General features: G+C 39.3%; 1 protein-coding gene across 1 annotated transcript in view; it reads right to left on the bottom strand.

The window, feature by feature from the left end:
• kdm4b (lysine (K)-specific demethylase 4B) overlaps positions 1 to 19,085 on the bottom strand; it is a 268,277-nt gene that overhangs the window by 40,202 nt on the left and 208,990 nt on the right. Inside the window, exons 15-17 of the mRNA XM_078424193.1 lie at positions 14,074 to 14,150; positions 10,238 to 10,293; positions 6,889 to 6,997 (exon numbers count right to left, since the gene is read on the bottom strand). Of these exons, the coding sequence (XP_078280319.1) occupies positions 6,889 to 6,997; positions 10,238 to 10,293; positions 14,074 to 14,150 (242 nt within the window). The remainder of the gene's footprint in view (positions 1 to 6,888; positions 6,998 to 10,237; positions 10,294 to 14,073; positions 14,151 to 19,085) is intronic.

A 19,085-nucleotide genomic window follows, 5' to 3' on the forward strand; every position in this document is an offset into this window, starting at 1 on the left:
TGATACACAGCATGCTGGGTTGTCTTATTGAGGAAATGTTAGATCGGCTAGGCTGTTATCTTTTAGAATTTTGAAAAGTGAAGCATAATTAAGACACAAGATCCCGAAGGGTGTTGACACGTGGATGTGGATAAAATGTTTCCTCTTTTGGGAGACATAAGGGTCAATGTTTAAAAATAAAGTGACATCGACCTCACATAAAGATGAGATTACATTTTTTCTCAGGGTGTTTTGAGTCTTTGGAATGCTCTTTCTCAAAAACCAGTGGAAACAGTCTTTAAATATTTTAAATATATAACTGTGTCAACTCCTGATAAGCAAGGAGTGGATGAAAGGTTATCAAATAGTAAATGGGGTTGAGGCTACAATTAGATTGGCAATAACCTTACTGAATGGCCAAGCTCTGTGGTCATCAGTCTTACTATTGCTCCTAATTTGTATGTTCATGTGTTTCGATTTGTTTCAGGAGTAAATTGTTATCGTATTGGAACACTGCAAATACAGTAGAGCATATTTCTAATCTAGAACAGTTAATCTATGTGAACACGTTGCTTTGCTTTCAAAATCCTCCATCATCTCTCCCCTTTCTAGCTCTGCCATCTTTCCAGCTCCAAGTATCCTACACCCTGATATATTGGAGGTTTTTTCCAATTCTGCGATTTGAAATTACAAAATGTAATCACTATTTCTGAATGTTACGTCTTCAGCTTAAGAGCCTCAGGTCTGGAATTCCCTCAACCAATCCCTTTGCTACATTCCTCCTTTATAATGCTCACAAAAACCTATAACTCAACTTTTGGTCAACTACCTGAATGCTGCCTTATGTGCTTGGTATCAATTCTTCATTCAGTAATGTTCCTATGAAATGCCTTGGGATATCCTTGCTACATTGAAGGCTTTTAAATTGAAATTTTAGTTCTTGCTGAGCCTTGAGGCTACTATTTCATACTTTCATACAACATAAAAGGAGACTATAGATGCACTGGGTCTGTGCCAGCTCTCAGAGTAATCCCATTCCTCCTTATGTTTTCTTGCAACACTATCTCCTCACACCTGACAACTGCCCCATTATTATTCTATTAACTTACTGTCTCTGGGTCGAGGTAGGAAACTGGTGCAAGAGGACGTGGTCGCAGGCAGAATATGCTAACTCCGCACAAACAGTACTAATGAACAAGATTAAGTCCAGGTTATTGGCACTCAGATTGCGTCACTATGTTTGCTGGTACATGAGATCATAACTCCTCTTATGGAGTTAAATCACAACATGGTCATGTGAATTAAATGTCTTAATTCTATGTTTGTATTTATTATATAACTTCTTTTAATGGTTTATGTTTTGCAGTTTCTAACAAATCGTCATTTTGGTCATGAACATCTCCAATGTGTTCTGGAAGCAGGTTTCTACAGTTGAAAAAACCAATAGTTGTCGAATCAAAAATTCATACATCATGGAAACGGGCCCTCCAGCCCAAAATGCATGATTATCAAAATGTTCCATTTGAGCTCGTCTCATTTCCCTGCATTTGGACCATCTCCCTATAAACCTTTCCTATCCGTGCACCTGTCCACATATTTTGTAAATGTTATTATTCTACCACCTCACCTACCTTCTCTGGTAAGTTGTTCCTTCTACCCACCATCTTCTTTGTGAAAATATTGCTCTTTAGGTTCTTATTAAATATTTCCTCCCTCACCTTAAACCTATACCCTCTAGTTCTATATTGCCCTATCCTGGGAAAATACATATATGTGTATTCATCCTATCTATGCCCCTCATGATTTACCCCTCGAAAAGATTACCCCTTAGTCTCTTGTGCTCCAAGGCATAATGCCCTACACTGTCTAACCTCTCCTGATAGTTCAAGCCCTCAGGTACTGGCAACATCAACATAAATCTGCAACAGATTTGAAAATGTACAGACATTTAATTAAATTATTTTTAAGGTTACTGAACGCACAATAAAATGGTAGCTGCCCAAATCTTTCAAAATCTATGAGGAAAAATAGTGCTAATTGACAGTAAATACCTTCTTGAAGGACTTACAGATATACCTTGACAGATCACTCATTATGTAAACTAGCTAGCAATGAAAGCAATTATAATATTGGCCAATAATTGAATCTGACAATCTCTAGTCTTGTTTGATCAAATTTACTAATCAAATATGCTCACCACAAAATTCTTTCCTCATTCCTAAACTGAAGTTATGGCTTCTGAATGTTCAAGCAATTCCAATTCAAATTCTTCTATATTTCTTACCCTTAATTAATTGTAGATATTCACAGTTTAAGAATGACATGCACTTTCTTCTTTGGATGAGCACATAAGAAAGAAAAAGATTTTCATTTCTTACCCGCCCTTTTTAGGACATCCCAAAGTGCTTTACAACCATAATACTTTTGAAACATAGAGGTGGCGCAGTGCCAGAGTCCTGGGTTCGTTCCCAACCTTAGGTGCTGTCTGCGTGGAGTTTGCATGTTTCCCCTGAGACCATGTGGGTTTCCACTGGGTGCTCCGTTTCCCCCCACATCCATAGAAACATAGAAAAATAGGTGTGAGAGTAGGTCATTTGGCCCCTTCGAGCCAGCACCGCCATTCAATATGACCATGGCTGATCATCTAAAATCAGTACCCCAAAAGTTGTTCCTCATCTCTGTCCTAAATCGTCTACCCCTTATTCTTAAACTGTGACCCCTGGTTCTGGACTCCCCCAACATTGGGAACACTTTTCCTGCATCTCGCCTGTCCAATTCTTTAAGAATTTTATATGTTTCTATATAAGATCCCCTCTCATCCTTCCAAATTCCAGTGAATATAAGCCCAGTCGACCCATTCTTTCATCATATATCAGTCCCGCCATCTCGGGAATTAACCTGGTGAACCTACGCGACTGCACTCCCCCAATAGCAATAATGTCCTTCCTCAAATTAGGAGACCAAAATTACACACAATACTATCCCAAAGATGTGCAGGTTTGTAGATTAATTGACATCTTTAAATTGTCACGAGTGTGTATTGAGTGGATGGAGTAAAGATGGAGTAGGCAATATCCAACCTTAAGACATTGTAGGTGTCTTAAGTCTTAGTGCTCTTAAGACACCTACTCTGTAGGGTACTGCCATTTTTTTGTGAGCAATACATCATGGTACAATATACAAGTCCTCTGATCACTGTGCAATTAGGTATTCAGTACTGTTATGAAATTTAAATTTTCTTCATAAACCAAATGCAATATCAGTGTACATAAAACTGAACCAAACAGCATTTTATTAACAATAACCCAAGTATTTAATTTGTAATCTTAACTCCCTGTTGCACACAATAGCTGTGTTAGATTATGGTGCTGGAAAACCAACAATACTTAGAAACATTAAAGTACTTCTGATAATGCATCGCATCGCTAGTAATAAAATCAATTCTAATTACAAAATCATAAATATACAGTTTCAAAAGTTGGCTATTCAGTGTATGTTCAGATTCTTTAGAAAATGCAGTTAGAGTTTTTCCTTCAACTTTTAAGGCAGAATGCTCTGACCCACAACACTCTTACAATACAAAACTATGCACGACATACAAAACATAAATGTCCCACAACTGGTGTTGAGTCCACTGGTCTGGCTAAGCTGCAATGGCTGTTTGGCCCAGTCTTGGCATCAGCAGCTCAGAGAGCAATAGGGTCCTCTCTTGAGTTAACCTTTTGGGTCAATTACAGTCTTAGGACAAGGCATTAGCTCCACCTCAAGAAGGTCCACAGCTGCTTCTTGATTCTGCTCTGCATATTCTGCTCGCGTTCATTTTAGGGACAGAGAACTCTCCGAATCAATCACGGATGGGTGAACGGAGGAGTGTATAATAAAAGACAGATTGAGTTCTCTTAGCTTTGTTCAGATATTTCGTTATTTTCTGATGATCAAACAAAGGGACCCAAAGAACCCACCACTAATCCTTAATCGGCTATGCTAAATCATACTCTCTTGGCCTACATAATTCAACAATAACTTCTGCACGGAAGTTCAAATTGTTCCATTTGGAATCATGCTGGAATCGATAAAATAACTGTTCAGCACAATCACATTAAGTCATAGAATCATACAGCGTGGAAACAGGCCCTTCGGCCCAACTTGGCAACACTGACCAATATGCCCCATCTACACTAATCCCACCTGCCTGTGTTTGGCCCTCTCCCTCTAAACCTATCCTATCCATGTACCTGTCCAAACGCCCAAGAGTCCTGGCAACATCATCGTAAATCTTCTCTGCACTCTTTCCAGTTTAACAACATATTTCCTATAACAGGGTGACCAAAACTGAATACAATACTCTCAATGTGGCCTCGTCAATGTCTCGTAGAACTGTAACATAAACTCTCAACTTCTATACTCAATACTCTGACTGCTGAAGGCCAATGTTCTGTAGGCATTCTTGATGTCACCTTGACCATTCTTGATGTCACTTTCAAGGAACTATGTACCTGCACTCCAAGATCCCCCTGCTCAACACCATTCCCGAGAACCTTGCCATTCACTGTGTAGGTCCTGCCCTGGTTAGACTTCCCAAAATGCAACACCTTGCGCTTCTCTGCATTAAACCCCATTATCCATTCCTCAGCCCACCTGCCCAGCCAATCAAGATCTTGCTGTAATGTTCGCTATCTACAATACCACCCACTTTCGTGTCATCTGCAAACTTACTAATCATGCCTTGTGTGTTCTCATCTAAATTATTGATATAAACGGCAAACAACAATGGATTCAGCACCGAACAAGGTGTACAACTAATCACAGGCCTCCAGTCTGAAAAACAACCTTCCACGATCACCTCTACTTCCTTCCATGAAGCCAATTTTCAAACCAGTGGGCTAGCTCTCCTTGGATCCCATGTAATCTAACCTTCTACGGCAGCCTTCCATATGGAAGCGTCAAATGACCTGCTGAAATCCATGTATACAACGTCCTTCTCAACCTTTTATGTTCCCTCACAACCCTCAAAAACCTCAGATTTGTGTGACACGATCTCCGACGTACAAAACCTTGCTGAATATCCCTGATCAGGCCGTGTCTATCATACCGCAGAATACTCCCTTGTAACTTTCTACCACAAATGTTAAACTCAAAGTCTAAAGTCTCAAAGTGGTTAACAGTTAACTAGGGGATAGTGCACAAGAATGTGGTCAAAACTCAAGTTAAGAAAATGAACAGTGTGGGCCAAAGGGCACAGGGAATATAGCTTAAAAAACCTTGAGGATTCTTAGTTTTGCTTTTGTACAAATACTTGGGATAAATTAATGTTAAGAGACAAATTACATGTGGGACAGTTCAAAGAAGACAAATTTACATCGATGTAAAAGGTGTGATGAAGACAGCCAGGAATGTACGAGTTCAAAGTCTGAGGAACACAGAATCCTGTGGAAGAATTGCAAACATAGCAAGGGATAAAGCTTCAGGAAGTAAAATATGAGTGCAAATGTTAATTTGTTCATTTCTGCATTGGCAGAGATTAGGATACAAGGTAGGTCAGTTGGGAAAAAATATGATGAATGAACTGGCTGAGCATAGGATACAAGCTGAAGTTTACAGTCAGTTGAGGACGTGATGCTAGTCAGGACCGAATTGGAAAGGTGGTTCTTCTTCATTAATTTCATTGCTGCATGTGAGATATTACTGTGAACAACATGGCTACCATCTACGGCTACAAAACATTAACTACCTTTCACAATAGTTTCAAGTATGTGAGTGCTGCGTGAAGACATAACATGATGCTGTGTTAGGTATGTATTTTCTTTAAATTCCATTCAATTACTTTACTGCTGAATTTTTAACCCAAGTAAAAATCCTCTCATGCAAATGGACTCGTCACAAGGTAATCCGCTATTATAAGATAATAACTCCGTTAAAAAGATTCAAATACCAACCTTATTAGCACAATTACATCTTGTTCACAAAAGGTCAACAATTTTTCTGGGTATCACATTATTGCTACATTCGTGAAAATCCGTTAATTTATTATGTTTTGCCAACATGGGGAACAAAGTTTTATTGAGCATTGTGACAGTGTCAACTCAAAACCACATCAGAGTTCAATAACTAGCCGTTGGGAAGATATTGTTTCACAGAATGAATATGGAAAAGCAATAATAAGTGTTCCCATGGCATTGATTTAACAAAGTATCAAGCCTAAATGCAAAAGCACAATAAACTTGAATTTAGACACATTATTTCTCGACATATTTGCATTGTTAACCTAGAAGCAAATTCATATGCAGAAAATGAAGGGATACTAATCTATAATTGCCAAAGAAACATGGCCCAATCGATTTGTAATGACTTTAACATTAGATAGCTATTTTGTAATTTTTTTCCTTCAGTAAAGGGTGGCATTTAGATTGCATATTACAATAATACTGATTTGTAAGTGTTATTATATTTAGTTGATTTGCTGGAATCCAAAGTAGTAACATATTATCAAAAAGATGGACACTACAGTAAAAGTCCAATAATCCAAGATCCAATTGTTCTGAATTCCTGCTAGTTTATCACCAGTTCTGATTTGCTGTTTTGCTTTTAAACATACAATGGCTTGGTTTCCCCACAATTCTTTGAAACGAATCGGGGATCCATTTCTGTGTTCTTTTCAACATCACTGGATTCTTTGGAAAAATACATAGGATTTGCAACATATAAAGAGTTATAGTAGGAGAAGCATCCAATGGTCCAGAAAATTTGTTAGTATAACACAAAGTCCCTCAGATTGTGCATTACTGGAGATTTAAGGCATGCATGCTCTCTATATTTTCAAGTTACGTTTTCTTCACCTCGATAAACCATGAGGATCAAGGTCAAGATAACAGTGATAACAGATTTAATAATGATCCATTAAACACCTACCAATTTCCGCCTTTGCTCTGGAATCCCATTCACATCAACTGGATTACGCTCCAACACGTTCACAAATTTCACCTCGGGAACAGCTATTGCACAGATTACATGGACCCACCTAAACAGAAAAAAGGCAATTATAAATTGTGTCTCACAGAAACTTTGGATCCAACTACAAATTGTCTTTACATTTCCATTTATAGCAATAGTGATATTAAATGTATTCACTTTCATTACATTGGGTTTCACCTTTAAAAACGAATCCCAAAGTTGCTATAGTAATTCGACTCTACAGTAATTCGAACAAAATAAATTACAAAATGTGGTAGATACTGCCCCGTCTATCACGGGTACTAACCTCCCCATGATCGAAGGGATCTATAGGAGGTGCTGCCTCAAAAAGAACCCACACCACTGCATTGCCATCGTGAAGAAGGTACAGGAGTCTAAAAACTGTGCCCTCCAGGTTCAGGAACAGCATCTTCCCAGCAACCAGGTTCTTGAACACTACAGACAGCAATTAAACCATGAACTACCTTGGTTGCAACTAAGGTTTTTTTTCCACTAATATTGGGGTTTTTAATTTGTTGTTTTTTTTTGTTTATTATATTATCTATGAGTACTTTGTTTAAAGACTTGTTATGCTGCTGAAAGTAAGAATTTAATTCTGTTTTTTGACACATCTGACAAATAAACACTCTTGACTTGGCGCTCCTGTGTAGGATGTGTGAAATGGACCTATTTCTTGGATAACATGGAGTAAATTATTGAGCTACTTATTGAGCTGAATGAGCTTGGACATTCAGGGCTGACAACCAGAAAAAAATATTTTTTAAGAAGGGCCATGGAAAACTGTAACCTTCTCCTTCTCACCCATGACAACAAGTAATTTGTCACAATGAGCACATTTAAATTTGAGGAGGTGAGGTAGAATGATTTGGTTAGTCATGTTTATTGATGTAGAGTTTGAACATGAAATGATTTTTCAGTTTTTCGTCAAATCAGAGGCAATACTATCGTATGCACATAAATAAGAAAATAAACAACCAGCGTAGTCCTACTTCCAACTATATGTCCCTAGCATTGCAAGTCATCACTGTTCAAGTACAGATTTCAGTACTGTATATATGTAATGAGGATGTTCACATCTATCTCACTTTCAACAGCAAATTCCATATCCCTATCAAGTTCTGGAAGAAAATAGTGTTCCTCTTTTCTTCCACCAATTAGTTTAATCAGTGACTTCCCTGCTGAGGGAAATAGCATCTTGAACTTTCAATTTCATACATCCCATTTCAATCTGTTGTTCCCTCTGTTCCAAAACAAAGAGCACGTAGCCTGTTCATGTTCACAAGTTATAGGAGTAGAATTAGGCCATTTAGTCTACTCTGCCATTCAATCATGGCTGATCTCTGTCTCCTGATCCCATTTTCCTGCCTTCTCCCCATAACCCTTGACACCCGTTCTAAGTTGAACCTTTCCAAGTTGCTAAAATGATTTAGTCCGACAATATTTTCATAAATTTCCCCTGCAGCCTCACTTGCACAATCTCACACTATTTCTAGAATATGATGACCAGAACTATGTAGAGTACTTCAGCTATGGCCCAACGTGTTGCCAACGGTTCAAGCACACAAAGGACTCTTATATTCTCTGCCTTATTTAATAGATTAAAGTATCACATGCCTTTTGTAACCACCTCATTGATCATTTTTTTAACTTTTAAGGATCCATATACACAAACACCAAGGTTCCTTTGTTCTTGCATATCATTCAATACTCTCACATTTCTTATGTATTCCATTCCCATGCTTCACTCTTCTGTAATTTAAATTTGTTGTCGTTTTTCTGCTCAATTTGCCAGACAATCAATATCTTCCTCGAGTCTAAGGTTTTCCTCTTCATGTTCAACAACACAGCCAATGTTGGCAGCCTCCACAGACTACTTTTTCACAGTCCTCACAGTTAAGCCAACATTATTAAATTATTATTACACAAAGCAAGAGACCAAATACCAAGAAATAATCAGCCTGCTCTTTGGGACCTTTACAAAGTCTTGTTACAATTCATCAAAGCACACAGCCCTCATTGACCTGCCTTGTTACTTACTCGAATGTTATTAAGACCTGACCTTCCTGTAACAAATAAAGGACAGAGGCCTGTAAATTATATCCAAAACACATTGTTTCAATGCGCCATACAATAAAGCTTCTGAAGAAACAAATCATGAATAACAATTTGGGTCTTGATATTCACTCCATGAGGTCTGCACTTCACCTTCCTGTCCTTCATGGGCACCAAACGACACATAAAGGCCCATACACAGATTTCACGCCTCCTCTTTTAAAACATTAATCAGCGTTAATCCTATGCATGGCCCATAAACTGATTCCAGCAATTGGGACAGATTTCACGCCTCCTCTTTTAAAACATTAATCAGGGTCCACCAACGTTCACACTCCTCCATCACCCTCACCACCACATTGTCCAAATGAATCAAGACCTGGTTCAACCTTCTACAGTTTTTTGTCACTCTGAACCCTCCCTAACATATGCATCACCTCAATCCAGCAGCCAACAACAGCCCATTTGCCCATACCTTAACCAGATCCTTAAAATCCCAGTTTCCACAACCATCCCGTCAATCAACAATTGCGGGGTGAGCAGATGATAGGTCTCTGATCACACTTAGCATGCGACGCTTGTCAAGTGCACACTATACCTTTGGCCTCAAGCAAGAAAAAAAAATTAAGTATTGAAAAATGTTCTCTGGCCTGTTGCAGACCATCAACATAAGGAACCTCTCCAGATTGGGATGACTTAAAACTAGAACACATTGGACCAGAACTAGGCCATTCGGCCCATTAAGTCTACTCTGCCATTCGGTCATGGTTGATTTATTTTCCCCGCTCAACCCCATTCTCCAGCCTTCTCCCAGTTACCTTTGATGCCCTTACCAATCAGGAACCTTAAAAAATACCCAATAATCTCCACCGCCAAATTCCACAAATTCACCGCCTTCAGGCTAAATAAATTCCCTATGTGTCACATCACAGTTAAGACAAATTGTATCCTAAATTACTATTAGACTGATTCATAATAGCAAATCAAAATAAGATAAAATATTTTTGCAAAACCAGTATCCCTGTTCTCACTACAAATAACAACGGTTTCAGTAACAATACTGCTTAAGTTCGGCTTTTTAGACAGCCTAATATTCTTATCCAGGCACAATATATTCTGGATCTCGCTATCCACTAACAAGGGAATGCTCTATTTTGCACCACCGTAACGATATGTGGATCATTATAACTTGCGAGTAATTTCAAATGTTTTTTTAAAATATGCTTCCATTTACCTTTTGTCAGTAGTACTTTTCAGTGCCCCACCTCGTAAGTTGCACAAACAGCAAGCCTGAATCAAGGAATAAAATACAAAAGGTAAACAGAAAATTAAAAAACTATCAACAATATTTCCACCTAAACAATCACAATTAGACTGAATCTAAAAAAACTAAATGTTTCCATTTTGAATTAAAATTTAAATTGTTTCTTTAATTTCAGTTCTTGCAATAACCACATGAAATGTGAAACCATATTGTGAAAGCCATTCCCACAGGTCACTAGACAGGCACAAAGATATGCCTCAACATATGGTGTTGGCAGAATGGTTAAGCTACACGTCCAGTACACGTCCAACTTGCACTTTATCCTGTCTAAAACTGTTACAATTGTTTCGTTGGGTTGCTGTTGTCTAAATTAATTAAAATATTGCATCGTATGGGAGGCGCATTCCCAATCTCGTTGTACCCCTGGGTACAATGACAATAAAGGTGTATTGTATTGTAACCCAGAGTCCTGTATTGACATTGCAGTTTAGAGTGTGCTGCTTCGAAACTCAGCCCATCGAGTCTATGCCAACCATCGATCTTACCCATTCACACTAGTTCTATGTCATCCCACTTTCTCAACCACTCCCTAGGCACTAGGTGCAATTTACAGAGTCCAATTAGCCTACGAACCCATGTATCATATCATATCATATCATATCATATCATATCATATATATGTCTTTGGGGTGTGATAGGTTTGCTAACTAATTTACCTCCCCTTCCCATTCTGAATTTTCTTCCTGAGCCTCCTTCATTGCCAGAGTGAGGCCACACATAAAACCAAAGCAACCACACCTCATATTCCACTTGGTAGCTGACAACCTAACAGCAGGAACACTGAATTCTCCAATTTTGGGTAACTAACCTACAAACAACCACCACCCTTTTTTCCCCTTTCATCCCTGTGCCATACTTGGATTTGTCCCCATTTCTCTTTGTAAACCAGCATTTGCAGTTCCTTTTGTCACCATGCCAATAGTGTCAACAGAAATTATCCATTGTTAAGGAACAATGATCCATTTTCCAAATAAACTGATCATATTATAATCAAAAGCAAACATCATTGTAGTTATTTATGTTTTAAAGTAAACAATTATTTTTATCTCCAACCTCATCTACTGTGTCCGGTTCCAGGTGTCAACTTCTCTACATCGGCGAGACCAAGCGCAGGCTCGGCGGTCGCTTCCCGAACACCTCCGCTCAGTCCGTCTTAACCTACCTGATCTCCTGGTGGCTCAGCACTTCAACTCCCCCTCCCATTCTTAATCTGACCTTTCTGTCCTGGGCCTCCTCCATCGTCAGAGTGAGGCCCAGCGCAAATTGGAGGAACAGCACCTCATATTTCGCTTCGGTAGTTTACACCCCAGCGGTATGAACATTGACTTCTCTAACTTCAGATAACCCTTGCTTTCTTCCTCCATCCCCTCCCCCTTCCCAGTTCTCCCGCTAGTCTTACTGTCTCCGACGACATTCTATCTGTGTCCCGCCCCCTCCCCTGACATCAGTCTGAAGAAGGGTCTCGACCCGAAACGTCAACCCATTCCTTTTCTCCAGAGATGCTGCCTGACCCGTTGAGTTACTCCAGTATTTTGTGTCTACCTTCGATTTAAACCAGCTTCTGCAGTTCTTTTCTACACATTTATTTTTATCCCCTATCTAAGGCATTTGACAAGTTCCTCATGGTACCTCGTGGTAGGCTGATCTGGTAGATTAAAATCCATAGGTTCCATGGTGATTTTATAGTTTGGATTCAGAACTGGCTTACCCATAGAAGACAGAGATTACAGGTGGAGAGATGCTATTCTGGCTGTAACCAATGGCGTTCAACAAGAATCTGTGCTAGGAAAAACATTCTGATCATCTACCCTAGCTTTGCCTCACGTAATTTTATAAACCATCAGGTCTCCCCTTAGCCTTCAACGCTCCACAGAATACAATCAACGTTTGTCCAATCTACCCTTACAGCTAATACTCTCTATTCCAGACAGCATTCTAGTAAACCTCTTCTGCACCCTCTCAAAAGCCTCCGTATACTTTCTGTAATAGGTCATAAGGAATAGGAGTAAGATTAGGCCATTTGAACTCTGCCATTCAATCATGGCTGATCTAACTCTCCCTCCAAACCCCATTCTCCTGCCTTCTTCCCATAACCACTGACACCTGTACAAATCAAGAATCTATCTCTGCCTTAAAAATATCCATTGACGACCTCCACATACTTCTGTGGCAAAGAATTCCACAGATTCACCACCCACTGACTAATGAAATTTCTCCTCATTTCCTTCCAAAAAGAACATCCTTTCATTCTGAGGCTATGACATCTAGTCCTAGACTCTCCCACAAGTGGAAACATTCTCTCCACATCCATTCCATCCAAGCCTTTCACTATTCTGTAAGTTTCAATGAGGTTCCCCCTCCTTCTTCTAAATCCAGCGAGTACAGGCCCAGTGCCGACAAATGCTCATTATAGGTTGACCTACTTATTCCTGGGATCATTCTTGTAAACCTCCTCTGGACCCACTCCTGAGCCAGCACATCCTCAGATATGGTGCCCAAAATTGCTCACAGTACTCCAAATGTGGCCTTACCAGCGCCTTATAGAGCCTCAACATTACATCCCTGTTTTTGTATACAAGCCCTCTTAAAATATATGCCAGCATTGAGTTTGCTTTCTTTACTACTGATAGGGCAGTCAGAACTGCACACAATACTCCAAATGCAGCCTAATTAAAGTCCGATAAATCTGCAATGTGACTTCCTGACTCCTATACTCAATGCTTCAACCGATGAAGGCAGCATACCATAAGCCTTCTTTACTACTCTCAATACCTGTGTTGCCACTTTCAGTGAGGTATGGACTTGACCCCAAGATCCATAATCATATTGATCACAGGCGGTGTAATGCTTCAATATGGTTCACGATTGAGTGTCTCAAAGATTGCTAAGATGTTATACAAATTCACCAAATGGGCACAACTGTTGTAATGCCAACACTTCTGCACAGTTTCAACCATTGATCTATAATTCTGACAAGAGCTTCCCAAACAAATCCAATCAAAAATATATTACATAACACCTTGACAAACCCTTCACTTGTGAAGCTGACATTAACAACTTAAAATGTAATCAATGACATGCTTGATTCTCAACAAATGAATCATCTGTCCATTGACTGCTTGGACATTAACCACATACTCAGCGTCCTTCCCCTCACATGTTTCAGTCCACTACTTTCCCTTTGCTTATTCTCATACTGTCAGACCCTGGAGCAGTGCAAGGAACTTTATGACATACATTTCTATTCATTGTCCATCTTTCCTCTGGGGAGGAATTTTCTACAGTGAGGCTCGAAAAGATCATAGTGTTTCACAGAATTGTCAGTGTCAGGTATCTACTGTGGACGATATCACAATTGACTTGTTTTAAAGGCCGTTGGTGGCTCAAAAGCATGTTTCTAAAAGACCAGCAATTTCTGTGAAAGCTTGCTACAAAGGCTTCACTGCCACAAAAATTTACCAAGGGAATTTCCGATAGATATTACACTGGATGTAACAGCGGGAGGATGTGAAAGCTGTTTGCCAATTAGCTGTCTGGGGAAGAAATGTCACCATTCTATTTCTAAATGGTAAGGCAAAGCACAAAACTTTCAAAACCATGTTTAGTTGAAACTGTTCATTCATTTCTCTCACGGCTTGTACCCCAATCCCAACAGTCAAGATAACTTGGCTTAGTAATTCAGAATTCAGATGCTGGATCTCTATTAGTTCAAAACTTTTCTGTAACACATTGGATGGAGGACTTACCGCTGTCCAAGCATTAGCTGTACATCGTGAGCAGGTCCAGCCATCCTTGACTAAATCTGGTCGAATACCATAACAACCTGTAAAGAGCAAATCAGCTCATTGGTAATGTTGACAAACATGCTTGCCTCCCCTCAGATCAGTGCTTTAATTATTGCTGTTCCTAAATATTAATAATTAATCCCCATTTCCCTCAGTATAATTATTATCTGAATGGCCGATTACTATCTGAATGGTGTCAGATTAGGAGAAGGGGAGGTGCAACGAGACCAGGGTGTGCTTGTACATCAGTCACTGAAAGTAAGCATGCAGATACAGCAGGCAGTGAAGATAGTCAATGGCATGTTGGCCTTCATTACAAGAGGATTTGAGTTTAGGAGCAAGGAGGTCCTACTGCAGTTGTATAGGGCCCTGGTGAGACCGCATCTGGAGTATTGTGTGCAATTTTGGTCTCCTAATTTGAGGAAGGACATTATTGCCATTGCAGCATAGGTTCACCAGGTTAATTCCCAGGATGGCGGGACTGATATATGATGAAAGAATGGGCGACTGGGTTTGTTTTCACTGGAATTAAGAAGGATGAGAGGGGATCTTATAGAAACATATAAAATTCTTGAGGATTGGACAGGGTAGATGCAGGAAAAATGTTCCCGATGTTGGGGAAGTCCAGAACCAGGGGTCACAGTTTAAGAATAAGGGGTAGGCAATTTAGAACGGAGATGAGGAAAAGCTTTTTAACCCGAGAGTTGTGAATCTGTGGAATTATCTGCCACAGAAGGCAGTGGAGGCCAATTCACTGGATGTTTTCAAGAGAGAGTTAGATTTAACTCTTAGAGCTAAGGGAATCAAGTGAAATGCTGAAAAAGCCGGAATGGGGTACTGTTTTTAGATGATTGGCCATGTTCACATTGAATGGCGATGCAGGTTCGAAGGGCTGAATGGCCTTCTCCTGCACCTATTTTCTGTGTTTTCTATGTTTCTATGAGAACTACTAGTAATGAAAACATAACTGAAACAATTCTGAAGTATATGGTCGTGATCATCTCTAAAGTGCTGCCTCTTGCCAAACACACACATGAAAACAATGGTAAACTTTTTTTTAAATCAATTTTCTGTATAGTTATTTTATGGCAAGGTAGGGCTCAATGGGCAAGTGTGCTATTTTTGAGTAATCTGAATCCCTGCCATGAGAAAGCCCAGAATATGAAATTCAATGTAAGAGTGTTTCGGCAAGAGTACAGGATAATCATGGTACAATGAGTCTTTGCGCAGGTAAAACAATAGAAAGAAATCATTGGCTCATTGAAAGTGGTTCTTCAGTTCTTGTGTGATTTCCTTCATCAAATGAGAAAGTAGTAAAGGACCAGCAGAAGTGAAGAACTAATTTGCTTTTGCGGATAATGCAAAGCATAAAAGAACCCCATCAATGCCAAATAAATGTACAGTGGAGGCACTTCAAAGCTACCTTGTGTCCATAAATTCAGGATCAGACTTTTACCATTCACATTCTGACTGCAAGCTCTTCTAATTATTAGAGCATTAAAGCTTCTTCACAATAACTAATACAAATTAATGTGCAGACTGATTAAGCCAGGCTGAAACATAGTTGCCACAAGGTTCACAACATATCCTCCTCCATTCCATAGGTTTTATGTTGTTGCTCATTAGGTATGAAACTGTCACTTCTCTGATTTAGGTTAAACTCAATTCTCAAAAGAAAATAATTAAGTTGTCTGAGGATCTCAGCATAAACATTTTACAAAGGGGACAGAAGTTATTATTTTATTTTAACCAGTTTCATTGGCATAGCAAAACAACAGGACGAACATTATTCTATTGCCACGTCTCCCACACCAAGGGATGATTTCCAGCTCAGTATTTTTATTTATAAGGCTGCAATCAACATTTGAAATTCACCATTCAAACAACTTTTTAAAATCTGAACACCAGAAAAATAGCATTACTCATTGCTACCACAAACAAAAAACCCAAATAATGAACCTCAACAATTGTCTGAGGGACCTTGTAGGAAACAGGAAATATACGGGCTTATCGACATCTGCAATTGCAAGGATAACTTCAAACGTGGGTGAATATTTATATCCAGTCTGTTTTCTATTGAATTGAATTCAATTTATGCTATGACATTCTACTTGAGTTTTAATAGATAAGTTTGCTTCTGGCCTTTCTCAGTCAGACACAAAGTAAAATTCCATTTCTTGAATGTAAATTCAATTCATCTGCAATCTGAAATGTTCTACTTTATTTAGCGATTGGATTGTAGATGGAGGTAATGTGCAAGTATACTCCTAAAAATATAGACTTGCAAACAGATAACTTAATAGAATGATAACACTTTTTCTGGGCCACTGTCGTAGACTCGTTGAGAATGGATCAGACACCAAGGTGTTTGCCGGGGGGGGGGGGGGGGGGGGGTGAATGAATGGAAGGGGGAGATCTGAAGGATTGCAGCAATGTCAGAAGCACCATATTTCAGCTTAGACATTAAATGTGTCTGCTTGTTTAGAAAGTGGTGCTCTGATTAGGATTCAACTCATTATCAAAAATCCAAGTCGCTTATCTAATTTACTATTTGTGAAACCTTTTGTTTTGGTCTATTTAATCGCCACAACTAATTTAATAACGTTATTAGCTATGAAGCATTTTGGGATCTCAAAGGTTCTGGGTTAATCTGTCCCTTCTTTTATTACCCTTCTGCCCCTTATCTGAATAACCTTGTGCATTTCATTGTACTGTTGACCCTGTGCCGACCTACATATGACAAATAAAATCTATTATTATTATTTCTCAAAGTTATACATAGCAGAACTTCATCAATGCATATGAATTCAGATAAAATATTCCTTTTGATATCGTGAACTTTTCCACTCTCCGAAAAGTCGACCGATCTACAATTCACTTCCAAAATATACTGGTTCAATTTTGTTTTTTTCTGTTTCTTATATATGCATTTGACTGTTCCACAATGAAGTAGGTAATTTATGTTAAAAGATGCGCTTATCAGATTTACGTAAACTTGCATGCAAAAGAAATCGAATTGTGAAATTACAGCAACATCTGCATGTTACATATTACAGCTACATGTTCAATGAAAGACTGAATGGAACAGCATCTGGTGTAATTCTCCCCATCTAATAATAATTCTCCCCAAATAATAAATGGCCTCCAGAAAAGTGAGAATAGTTTAAATCAAATACATCACAAATATGGAGATACGCAATGGTTCATATTAATTTCAGCCACAATTAGGGAAGCACATATTTCACAGTGCAACGGTACAACTGGTTTGGTTGCAGTGGGGCATCTACAATTGCTGCAGTAACTAAACAAAGAGATGTGATTGAACAAGCTCACAGCAAGTGTGCACAGCAGACAACTGCTGGAGTACAGCTAAAGAGATGCGTATTTTAGCAATCCTGTGTGCTTTGCAATGCTATTAGATAAGCACAGTAAAGTTTTACGCATTCTGCCACATGTTGGAAGATGATGGTGCATTGCCATGTTATGGGGTGAACTGTTGACAGAACACATGCAGAATAAAACGGTGCACAAGCTGCCTACACTCAAGTAGATTTCTAATTTTCTGACATGCCATAAGAAATATGTTGTTTACTGTTAAACTTTTCATTCAGTGTTCCTAGTTTTATGGCAATTCATGAACAATTAAACAGTGTGTAGGAGGCTACAGATAACAATGCCCAGCAAAGTGAAAATTGCTCATGTTCCCAGCAAGGAAGTCAAATCCTTTACAACTAATTACTTGTTATGTGCAAGGAGGAACTGCAGATGCTGATTCACATCCACAAAATGCAGTAACTCAACAGGCCGGGCAGCATCTCTGGGGAAAAGGAATAGATGATGTTTTGGGTCGAGACCCTAGCAGCTTAGTCTTCACTGTCGAGAGTTTTTGACTACAGGAACAAAGATGTCTTCCTTTAATGATGCAGTGCCTTGGTGAGAGGACATGTGGAGTATTATGTCCAGCTTTAGTCTCCTTACCCAAGAGAGGATATCCTTTTCTCTGAGGGTGTGTGATTAAGGCTCATCAGCCTGATTCCTGTTGTCCGAGGAGAGGCTGGGTCACCTTGACCTTTATTCACGAGTTTCAAAGAATGAGAGATCTCCTTGAAACGCACAACTGACTGGTTGGATGTATGGTCGATGTTTCTACTAACTGTGGGGGTCTAAAAATATGGTATCACTGTCTCAGGATAGATCAGAACAGTTATTACTGAGATGCGGATAAGTTTATTCACTTTGAGCGCTTTGAACCTTTGAACACGCTGTGGTGGGCAAGTAAAAAAATATATATTTGAAAGAAAATATAGATTTTTCAATAGGAAAGGCACCAAGGGAATGATGAGAGAGTGAAAATACAATATCGAAATGGTACTAATTTCTCACTTTAGCAATGGCACTGATAGGGCTGGCACCAACTAGTCTGTTCTGCTCTTGTGTATCTGTGTTTCCCCTCCTGCAGGTCATCGCTGACCAAATACTAAAATGGACAAGCTACATAAATACTGCAGCTGAGAAAGCAGGTCAGAGCTTGTTATCCTGCAGAGAGTGACTCAGCTCCTTATGCCCCAAGGCCTTTCCATCATATTCATGGCACGTCAGGAGTGTGGAGGGAATATTCTCTGGTTGATTGTATGAGTTCAACTTCAACAATACTCAAGCCGCTTGACAGCATCTAAAACAAAGCAACCCTATCCACCACCCTGAACATTAATTCTCCTCCACCAACAGCATATGGTGGCTGCAGTTGGCAGCATTGATCAATGTATCAATTACTTGCCTCATGTACTTCAACAGAATCTTTCCACCCATGACCTCCACCACCAAACAGGCAGCTACTGCTTGGAAACACCTAATGCAGGTCTCACTCCAAGTCACACACCGTCCTAGCTCGGAAAACTCAACAGCGAATACATTAAACAAAGGGACTGCAGCAGTTCAAGAAAGTGGTTCACTACTTTAGGGATGGGCAATAA

This window comes from Rhinoraja longicauda, chromosome 28 (assembly GCF_053455715.1).
Source record: "Rhinoraja longicauda isolate Sanriku21f chromosome 28, sRhiLon1.1, whole genome shotgun sequence".
NCBI lineage: Eukaryota > Metazoa > Chordata > Chondrichthyes > Rajiformes > Arhynchobatidae > Rhinoraja > Rhinoraja longicauda.